General features: G+C 34.2%; 1 protein-coding gene and 1 long non-coding RNA gene across 7 annotated transcripts; both read left to right on the top strand.

Annotated features, from left to right (window-relative positions):
- Window positions 1-3174: 3174 nt before the first annotated feature.
- Window positions 3175-3951, top strand: LOC111388481. Of its 2 annotated transcripts, XR_002701581.1 has the most exons (3): window positions 3175-3383; window positions 3528-3613; window positions 3723-3951. It is a non-coding gene; the product is annotated as an uncharacterized LOC111388481 (long non-coding RNA). The 2 variants fall into 2 exon arrangements; XR_002701580.1 differs by having other exon boundaries at window positions 3175-3613.
- A 1034-nt stretch (window positions 3952-4985) lies between these two features.
- LOC111388480 (protein FAR1-RELATED SEQUENCE 6-like) lies at window positions 4986-7514 on the top strand. 5 transcript variants are annotated; one of them, XM_023013199.1, is made up of 3 exons: window positions 5266-5308; window positions 5428-5529; window positions 6429-7514. In XM_023013199.1, the coding sequence occupies exons 2-3, from the start codon at window positions 5520-5522 to the stop codon at window positions 7151-7153; spliced, it is 735 nt and encodes a 244-aa protein (XP_022868967.1). In that variant the 5' UTR covers window positions 5266-5308; window positions 5428-5519; the 3' UTR covers window positions 7154-7514. The 5 variants fall into 5 exon arrangements, 4 of the variants coding, with proteins under 4 accessions (XP_022868969.1, XP_022868966.1, XP_022868967.1 ...); XR_002701579.1 differs by lacking the exon at window positions 5428-5529 and having other exon boundaries at window positions 4986-5286; window positions 6429-6778; XM_023013201.1 differs by lacking the exon at window positions 5428-5529 and having other exon boundaries at window positions 5005-5266.
- The last annotated feature ends 3433 nt before the right edge of the window (window positions 7515-10947 follow it).

The following is a 10947-nucleotide window of genomic DNA, read 5'->3' as shown; positions in this document are numbered from 1 at the left end:
TACCTTATGGCCAAAAATAATATTGAAAGTTAAATCGCTATCCCAAAGAAATTTAAACGAGCATAGAATTTCGGAGTATTACAAACTATGGAACCAAAAACAAGCTAAACTTTCTGCAAGCCGCAAAGGGTCATGCGAGACCCTTCCAGCTCTTACTTGTCCCTTCCAAGACATTTTTGCCTTCGACCTCTTTCTGTGCATATATTTTAGTTCCTTTATCTTCTTCTCTATATTTCACGACTTTCCCTACGTTGGAAACTTTACAAATCATTCCATGTTACATTATTTGAGCAATATTTCAACAATCCCCATTTGTTCAAAAAATAAAAACCACAATCAAAAGGAGCAACTCTTATGCACAAGGTAAAGGTACCGATCGATTTGAACAAAAGTGTAATCAATCACAAAGTGATCATCAAAATTCTAGGTAGTATGAAAGTTTTGAACATATTATTCCTTAGCAATGACGCCGCTAAAACTACACATAGAATGTCACGTGTTCACAAGTTCTATACAATGTTGCTTAGCGCTATCGTACGCTTGTGCTCATCCTATTCTTGGACTTCTAAGAAATAAACTCTTTCTTTCTCTTGAGACGGCACATCCTCAAATTTCATATTTCACAAACTTGAAAGGACTTGGGAAGATCAATTTTAACCGCTTTCAATTTGTTGACAATTAATTTCAATTCATGCACTTAGGGCACCAATGGTTATCCAAAAATTAAAAATTGAAATATTTGGAAGTAAAAAAATTTCTTGGTACCTTTCTCCTGTGCATGCATTGTATATATTTTCAAGTGCTTCCCAAATCTCCCATGCCGATAAGTGTTGGTGTAGAAATCATTCAACTAGTCTGAAAGAGCATTAGAATATGGTCCAGCATATCAATTCATCCTCTTGTCACTTCTTGCATTCTGCCTTAGTGCTTATGTGTTTGTTGCAACCATGTTTGGATTAAGCACGTAGAAGATCTTCAGTGCCGCCATAAGAAAATTCAACTTGTCTTGCCAACGAGTGAAGTTTGTCCCATCAATCAAGTTGAGCCCTACCAAGCCTTGATTCATCAATTTTATTGTTTCCATCATATTTTTGTTCTCCATTGCCATAATTAGCATTTTGATTGTTGAAAACAAGGAAGAAATGGAGAAGAAACTAGAAACCTGAATGAAGAAAATCCGAGAAGTGTCAAGACTTGAACATGAGTAAATCACTAATCTAAAATGGTATTTGCCCCCTCTAGGGAATAAGGTTGCTTGTGGGTATCATTGACAAATAGTTTTGAGGATTTAACAAGCCCTTGAACAATTAATCACCAAGGAAAAGTAAAAAATTCTATAAGGATAAAAGAACAATTTAAATTTAATTTTTCAAATATTTTCAATTTATGATTGAAGAATTTGAACCCAATAAATACAGGCGAAGACTCAAATCATCGTCTTCGTTCAATTTTAGTCAAAATATACTTTTAAAAAGTCCCCAATATTTCATATTTTTGGTAAATGTCTATCACTTTCGTTTCCTTTTTTCATATATTTAATTTAGAATAAAAATGACAAGAGTGTTTAAAATGCTAAAGAGCTTCAGACACTGGTGGATCCAGCACCCGGCGAGCTCTGGCGGCCGCGTGTGCTGGATCCGGCGATAGCTCTTCTGTTTTTTTGGTTGACAACAATCAACATTTTAGGTTATATTACTGATAATTCGTCTTTGTTTCAATTATGCCTGCTGACTAAGCTGGTTTAGACCGTGCATGTATATGATGCAGGTCTCGAGTTTGAATACTTTGCAACCAAGTTATTTTGCAATATTTTTAGTTCTAGAATCTTTATTTTTACCAAAACTAATTCAGTGCCAGAAGAGATTTGAACCTGGGACCTTGTGCTAAAATCATTACAAGTTTAACCATCATGGCAATTGCTCTTTTTTAGGTCTAAGTTTAACAAAATATTAGATGTTACATATGGTTTTAATGCAATTACAATCATCCAAACATGTACTCTTCATTTAAATTATACGAAACTTGGCAATAATGTCATTTGATGAATACAATTTATTCTTCTAACAAAATTTTATATGTTCAATTTAAACAAAATAATTATTATATTTAAATTTTAGGCTTTATTTGATTCTCATTTATTACAAAATACATTTTTATCTATCTTATTTTTAATCATACATTTTTTAATAAAAGAATATTATACGCAAATTCAAAACTTTTATTTATTTTTAACTACATATTCTCTATCAAATCACTATTTTAAAATGCATTTTTTGCTAAGAAAATGACATCAAACGGGTTCTTAACATTTTATTATGGTCGACCGTCGACGATCAACAATCGCCCGTGTTGACTCAAAATCCTGGATCCGCCACGGGCTTCAGATATTTCTCTTCTTGATAGTAACGACCACTATAGTAGCTTCCTCCTCGCTTTCTCAATTTCACTTGCATTAGCCTCCTTGTTGATTATATATGGGATAAAATAAAATGATCATATGAACAAAATAGAATTGAAAATTTTTTTTGCACGGCATTTGACCATTATGGGCACCTTTATATATAACGCAATAAATTGATTTTTATTATGTATAATATTTGGCACTGATAAGTTATCATTTTTATTTTTATTTTATTCTCAACAAAAATTATTTTGCCGTAGTATTTAATATTATTGCTTGTTTTATTGAGGAAATTTTCGTTGGTAATAAATTTTATTAAAACAATTTTTTAAGTATTGTTGACAAAAAAAAAAAAAAAAAAACTGACTTAGAGATCCTGTTTGTAAAATTATTTTGATTGATTACTGTCAAAAATGTCATATTATTGATGATGATTCTCACTAATTGAGATAATAAATCCCCATTTGAGCCACGATTTCTAAAAATTATTTTTATTCAAATTTATTTTTAATCATATATCCTGTAAAAAGTTTTTATTTAATTTTTAACTATATATTTTCAACCTTGTTGATAGTCGCAGTGTGAGGGTTCGATTTCTAAAACATGGATTGAGACTCTTTGTGGGTACCAGTGTACAGGTAGCTCTTGTTCTCTGACCTGATGGAGCACATCCCGTTATTAATTTCTTTCACGATGCTCCAGGGAAGGGGCGGGGCGCGACGGGGTTTAACCTTTTATAATTATCGTATTAATTAAATGCCAAACCTCAAAATACAAAAAAGTCCCAATCAGAAAGAGGAAGCCCCTAAATCAGAAGACTCCGAGAAACCTTCGTTCTTGAGTTCGAACTCGACTACAGTGTTCTTGCAGGGTGAAAACCTCGCCCACCACATGAAGGAGGCGCTTGAACAAACAAAGATGAAGACTCCGAGACTGAGCTTGGGGCTGCAGTTTAGGCCGAGCACTTAAAGCTTGCTAATGGGTACTATAAGATCGAGGCCATACGTAGATAGCGAGATTGAAAGGCCCATCATTTCTCCTTTCTATCTTTTCTCAGAAAATCATAACCGTGCTCTTTGATCTCTAGGAGAGGCACAATAAAAAGTATTCTGGTTATTTTTTGCAGATAGATTAAGATGAAAATGAAGTGCAATGTGGATATATTTTTCATTGTTTTGAACTTGATTATGGATTTTAGAGAGAACCACAAAGGTCTGTTTTTAGGGTCACTTTCAATTTTTTATTGTATATATGTTAATGCGTATTCTGTGGAATTTTATCCTTTTTTCTTGATTTAATCATTATCTGATGTGAATTTCAGACAACTAGAGTGTGAAGCCCATAAGGAAAAAGACTACTGGTACTGGACACATGAGTTACCTCCTCCATGTTTCCTGCAGATTCAAGACCAACTTAAGAGAATGTATAATCTTATTAATTTAAGTTTTTAATTTTTGTAGTTCATTTTTTGTTTGGATGCTTGAGTTTGCCTTTTATGATGAATAGACAAGAGGCCAATATTGGTTTGAATGCTCAAATTAATTTTCTCACTTTTTGTTATGCTTATCACTTTTTTTATTGTTTGTAACTTTTTTTGAGATTTTGTCATTTTTTGGAACATAACAAGTCAAATATGGAATCTTTTTTATTGGAGATGTAACTCTACAGTTTGACGTTGACGTATCTTAATCGTTCATTGACATAGGAGAATCAAGAAGTTTGATCCTACAAAGAAATTTGTCATTTCTCCGAATTTTTATCACTTCCAACTTATTGGTAGTTATGTTCCTAAAAATGAAGTTATATTCTATTTTCATTAAATAGAAGTGAAGCATAATTACAAATAGACAACATGCAAAGGAAAATCAACCATCCCTTGAATCTCTTTTAAGGTTTTGATTGATATTAAATATTATTTCACTTTTTGAAGAACTTTGTCATTTCTTAACTTTTCGTCACTTCTTAAATTTTCGTTACTTTGTTGAACTAATTCCAAGTTTTAATTGATGTTTTGTCAATTTTTTTGAATGTTTGTAACTTTTTTGAGTTTTCATCACTTTTTTTAAATTCTGAGACGTTATTGAATTAATTCCAAGATTTTTATTAGTGTTTTGTCACTTTTTTTTATGTCTCTTTTATGAGTTGTCACTTTTTTAGTTGTCACTTTATTGAATTGATTCCAAAGCTTTGATTAGTATATTATCACTTGTTTTAATGTCAGTCACTTTTTAAAAATTTTATCACTTTTTTTAGTGTGTCAATTTTTTATTTTGTTTATTATTATTTTTTTTCTTGGATTTTGTCACTTTTTATAATGCACTTTTTTTTCTTTTTTTCTTTTTTTTACTTTTTGAGTAACAAATATCACTTTTTTTAATAAATAAAAAATTGGCACGTAACTTTAAAAAGTGATATTGTTTATATAGTGTTTTTTACTTTTAAAATACTTTTCATTTAATTTTTCTAAAATTCCTTAATTTTAGAGGTATTTTCGTAAGTTGTCCATTTATTTTTTTTTCAAAAACTGAAGTTCAAATAAGTACTAAAAACCAACAAAAATACATTTCAGATGGGTCGAAATTAACCCAAGTGACACCCCCCATTCCCTAAACAATTCATGTCCATTACCCGTTTTGGGGCAATAATAATCCGCGAACGATCTCATCACCATATAACTACGCGTCCCAATATAATTGGTTCCAATAAAAATTGACTTTATTTTGATGTATTCTAACCAATGAAATTTCACCATCTCACTTTGATTTGAGCCCACAATATAACCTCAGGCTGAGCCCTCACACACCCCCGTGTGCTTCTGAGAAGGATCTGAAAAGGTGGATTGTACGAGGTCTCGCTCAGTTTGGAGTAAGCTTCCCCTTCTACTTGTATGTTTCGATTTTTTCCTCCGTAATTGGATAATAGTTTTGATTTTATAGGTGTATTTCTTCCTTTATTTTTTTGTTTTATTTTATAATATATACGATATATTCACTTGAATAAATTTGTGGGTTTTTGTGATCATTAAGAATGAGGGACCTTGAATGAAAAAACCCATTTTGTGATTTGGAGAAATTATTCTTGGAATCAACTGGACTTTAAATTCTCTTGCCGCCATTGAATGTGTGCTGGTATGGATATATCTTATCGTTTTTCTTTTCTTATTGGGTTCTTTTTCTGTTTTGTTGTTTGTACCAATGTTGGAGTAACTGGATGAGGCCTAAAAAGATTATAACTTTATATGTTTCTAATTTATGATTATTTGAAGCATGTGTATAATTGGATAATTACTGTAAAAATTAGCCTATTCTTTTTGGTACTTATGGTTCAGAAAGTTTATATCTTGGTTTGATTACTAACAGGTTTTTATGAATTTAGGACCTGTTCGGCAGAGATTACGAGAATAGTTTTTTTGAGAGTGGGTCTCAACTTTGAGTGAAGAAGTATGACAGCTGGAACAGTGAAATAACGGTGAAAAAAAATGATTTTTTAGGTGAAAAGTTGCTACCAAACAGGGGCTTAATTAGGGAAAGTGAGTGTGTGTGAATTGTTTATTTCACGGATCCAATCAGCTGGACCTTTTTCCCTTTATAACTAGGAAATAGAGGTGCATGATCTTGCAAAATTAAGAAATTATATGTAAGAACCATAGCATAGCATTTCGTTATTAATTGGCAAAGCTACTTTGATTCTCTAGGAACCAATAATGGGGGACTGTTAAGATGGTTAAAGCAAACTGTTTGAAGTCTAGATGCAGCATGGTACTCTTTCTACCACTATATGCTTTATTTTTAAGGGACATACTGCGGCAATTTTTTAGTTAGGCTTTGACATCTCTTCCACCGTAAAATGAATCTTTAAATGCATCAAGTCTCGATGATTTGTAATGGAAGTAAAATAGTTGAAATTTTGTTTAGACACTCGTTAGTCTACTTTTACTGAATTGAACTTCTTGTTGTTTGTGTGCAATTATGGTTTCCCTTGGTCAATCTTTACTGTGCTTAAGTGAATTTTAACATGTTTTTTACAGTGGATTTTGTGATTGATGCTGACGTCAATGGCATAGTAGGAAGTTCTATTGATATTGTAGGAAGATCAGATGATGGAGATGCAATTTTAGGAACTTCTGCTGATGGAGCACTGCAACATGGTCTTGATATTAAAGTAGATGAAGATTCTTCTGGCAGGGACTTATTCCCACAGGATGGGCCGCAAACTGTAAATAGTTTGGGCCCTGCAGAGGAACCTTATGTGGGCCAGGAGTTTGAATCTGAAGCAGAAGCACATGCATTTTATAATGCATATGCAACAAGAGTGGGGTTCATCATCCGTGTGAGCAAGCTTTCTCGATCAAGCCGTGACGGATCTGCAATTGGTCGTGCATTTGTTTGCAATAAAGAGGGTTTCAGAATGCCTGACAAGCGTGAAATGATTGTACGGCAACGGACTGAAACAAGAGTTGGTTGCAGGGCGATGATTTTAGTTAGAAAAGTAAGCTCTGGGAAATGGATTGTCACAAAATTTGTCAAGGAGCATACACATCCTCTATATCCCGGCAAAGGTCGTAAGGATCTAATCTATGATCAATATCCCGTAAGTACGTGCTTGCTTAATTGTGAAGTTCTTCCAACACATGTACATCAATCACTTCTATTTTTATTTTTATTTTTTTCCAAATATTCTGTTTTTGCTTTTTACATTTTGTGGGCACTCAATGGTTCATCACTAAACTTAGCTACATGTTTTTATTACTGATAAAAATCATTACCTCATAATTTTATGCAATTCTGGAATAATTTTGATAACAGCTATCCCAGCAATGCATTATGTAATTATATTTTTATAAAAATTTGAGTCATGCAAGTGTTATTGCTGTGTTGGTTGAAAACTATGTTGAGATGCTCTTCATGGCAGTGGATTAGTACCTAAACTCTGAGAACAAATCGACTAAGGGAGGTGGAATCAAGCTAGACAATTTACATCAACCACACCAAGAAAAATGCTTGATTTGCTATGGCAATTATGTCGCTGTATGAATGTGAAGTGTATAAAAGAAATCAAAATCCACGACCCTCTTAATTTGTTATGAAATATATCATTGGCAGTTGTATACAACCTAGACTCCTTTATTAGGTTCTTTAAGGAACCTTTTAATCTCTGTCCTCCAATCTATTGCATCTCCATCTTGTATGCAATGAATTTCAATCGTTCTCGCCCTTCTTTGGACCACGGGCAATATTGTTCCATACTCATAAGTAGACTTCCAATTTAAAACCTTTGAGTACCCTGAGGCCATCTGGGCCAACTCATTTGCCACGTTATTATATATCCTATTAACGCATTGAAACTCTACTTGGTCGAACTCTTCCAACAACTCTTGAGCGATTTCATATTGACTTATAATGGAATCACTTTGGCATTTAAAATCACCAATTAATTGGTGAATTACCAATTGAGAATCGCCTCTAACGATCACATTCTTTACTTCCATATCTATCATTAATTCCAGGCCCACGATTAAGGCTTCATATTCAGCTTGATTGTTGGTGCACATCCTATCCAAAGTGAATGCGAACTTGTAACAAATCCCTAAAGAATTTATCAATGATATTCCTACTCCTGCACCTTTAGAGGTTTTTGATCCATCGAAATACAAAACCCAAGGTTTTAACTCGAATGAATTGATTTCTAATTCAATTTCTTCAGACATGTCAAGGAATGGATGATCGGCCAGAAAGTTAGCCAAAGCCTGATTTTTGATTGCCTTTTGAGGTATGTATTGTATTTCGAATTCTGATAATGCTAACGTCCAAAAGCCTACCCTTTGGTGTAAAATAGGGCGAGAGAACATATATTTAACCAAATTTATTCTAGAAATCAAATAAACAGTTACGGACCGTAAATAAGCCCTTAATTTGGTACACGTGAAATACAATGCAAGACATAATTTTTTAATAGCAGAGTAATTACATTCACATTTTGTTAACCATCTACTCAAGTAGTAAATCGCCATTTTTTCACCAAATTGGTCTTCTTGCGCGACCATTTCAGCTATTGATTCTTGTTCAGCCGATACATATACTTTCATTGGTCGTTCGGATTGGTGACACCAACACTGGTGGACTTGATAAATATGTCTTTAGACTTTCAAAAGCCTTTTGATGCTCTTCTTTTTAGACGAATTCATCCTGATTTTTCAACTTTAACAGTGGCGAAAAAGTTTTAGTTCGCCCTGCACAGTTAGAAATAAAGCATCTTAAAAAATTTATTTGGCCTAGAAACCTTTGCAATTCTTTTTTATTGCTAGGTGATTTGGCCTCTAAAATAGCCTTCGCTTTATTTTTATCAAGTTCAATCCCTCTTTTGTGTACTAAGAAACCAAGGAAGTTTCCTACGTTAACGCCAAATGCACATTTCAAGGGATTCAATTTTAGTTTATATTGCCTCATTCACTCAAATGAACATTTCAATTGTTCAAAATAGTCCTCTTCTTTAATGGATTTGACCACTATATCATCTACATACACTTCAACAAACTTGTCTATCATATCATGAAAAATCAAGTTCATTGCCCTTTGATAAGTTGCTCCTGCATTTTTAGGCCGAAGGGCATAACTACCCATTCAAAACATCCTAGAGATCCCGGGTACCTAAAGGCAGTTTTGTGTATATCTTCCTCAACTATATAAATTTGATTGTATCCTGAATACCTATCCATGAAGAAATATATTACGTGTCCGACAGTCGAGTCTACTAAAGAATCTACCGTGGGCATTGGATATTCATCTTTGGGTGTGGCTATATTTAAATTCCTAAAGTCTATGCACGTCCTTAATTTACCATTCTTTTTTAGCACTGGCACGATATTAGATAACCAATTCACATATCTGGCTATTCTAATAAAGCCTGCTTTTAATAATCGCTCTATTTCTTTCTTAATCTCAGGAAGTATATTAGAAGCAAAACGCCTAGGAGGTTGCTTATGAGGCTTAAAATTTAGCTAGGTTAGCAACCTATGTTCTACCAAATCCCTATCTAAACCAGGCATATATTCATATTCCCAAGCAAAACAATCCTTATATTCCTTTAATAAAGCGATTAATTTACCACTAACCTCTTGATCGAGCATCTGACTGATGAAGGTTAGGCGATCTTCCCCTTCATTGCCAATATTCACTTTAATCAGAGAGTCTTGTGCTTGAGCGTATCCAGGCTTGATGATCCTCATTACTTCATCGTTCAATTCCCTTATAGGCACTTCTTCTTTTAAACAATCCACCTTGTTGACTTCTCGACCAATATTTTGTTCCAACTCGAATACTGCCAATTTGTCTATCAATGCTTCCAAAGCTACTTCTTCTTTCATCTTGTCCTTACTTTCTTTATTGAAAGCCATTAATTTGGCTTTGAAGGCCTGAACATCGGCCATTTGCCTTTGTTGCTTACAACTCATTTAAAACTCCTTGATTACTCTTTTGCCAATTACTGGCTCTTCGAGGGCCACTATGTTTGGCCTCATCTGACTGAACATTTTAATGAGTGCATCCATCAAAAATGGCTCTTCACTCTGCGCGACAATTTGAATTTCTTCTCCATCTTGAACTACTCTAACAGGTCTGTAATTTCCTTCGTACATGAACATTTCTACTGAGTTTGCTTCTACGACAAAAGGTCTATGATCGGCCTGCACTACTTCTGCTTCGCCTTTGTCATTCCAAAAAACCAGGCATTGATGGAACGATGAAGGTATACAGCGACTTCCGTGTATCCAATCACTTTCTAATAACACATTGTAACTAGTAGGATCATCTATTACAAAGAAGACTGTGGTCCTAGTAGTTGTCCCTATAGTTATGTCTAATGGCATAACCCCTTTAGCTAAGTTGCTCCTCCATTGAAACTCGTAAGAACGACTTTTGTTGGGATCATATCACTTTCAGTCTTTTGCAAATTTCCTCATCATCCTAGATGGAATGGTGTTTATAGCTGCTCCATTATCGACAAGCACTTTTGCCACAGGTATGCCGTTAATTAGAGTTTTAACGTACAATGGCCTTAAGTGTTTAGTTAACTTCAAGGCTGGTCGCTTAAAAATAACCTTTTCGACAGCATCTATTTCCACTTCCTGCTTGTCCTCTGTCGAGTTATCCTTTTGTGATAAGTCAACGTGCAGCATGTCGCACTGAGCTTCCGTTTCCTGAATTTTCTTTTTACTATTTTCTAATGCTGCTTCTTCAGTTACCCAACCTGTGGGAGGAGGCATTATTCTTAGAGGTGATCCATACTTTTCAGAGCGAGGAACTCTCTTTTTCTTTTTGGGCGTCCCGTACAGCACGTAATAATCGAAAGAACGCCCAGACGATTCCCCCAACAAGTCCACTTCACGAACCCCCTCTCAATGTAGTTGCTTCAACAGAGTACTGTACGATACTCCTCTTTTTCTTCTTTCTGCTTCCAAATCAATTTCCTCTTTGATATCCGTCATACCATCATCTCCTTCATCATCGTAGGCCCCTCTAGAAGTTTAGCCTTCTTCATATTTCGACACG

The sequence above is a fragment of the Olea europaea genome, unplaced genomic scaffold (assembly GCF_002742605.1).
Source record: "Olea europaea var. sylvestris unplaced genomic scaffold, O_europaea_v1 scaffold500, whole genome shotgun sequence".
NCBI lineage: Eukaryota > Viridiplantae > Streptophyta > Magnoliopsida > Lamiales > Oleaceae > Olea > Olea europaea.
This window is presented reverse-complemented; position numbering and strand designations above follow the sequence as displayed.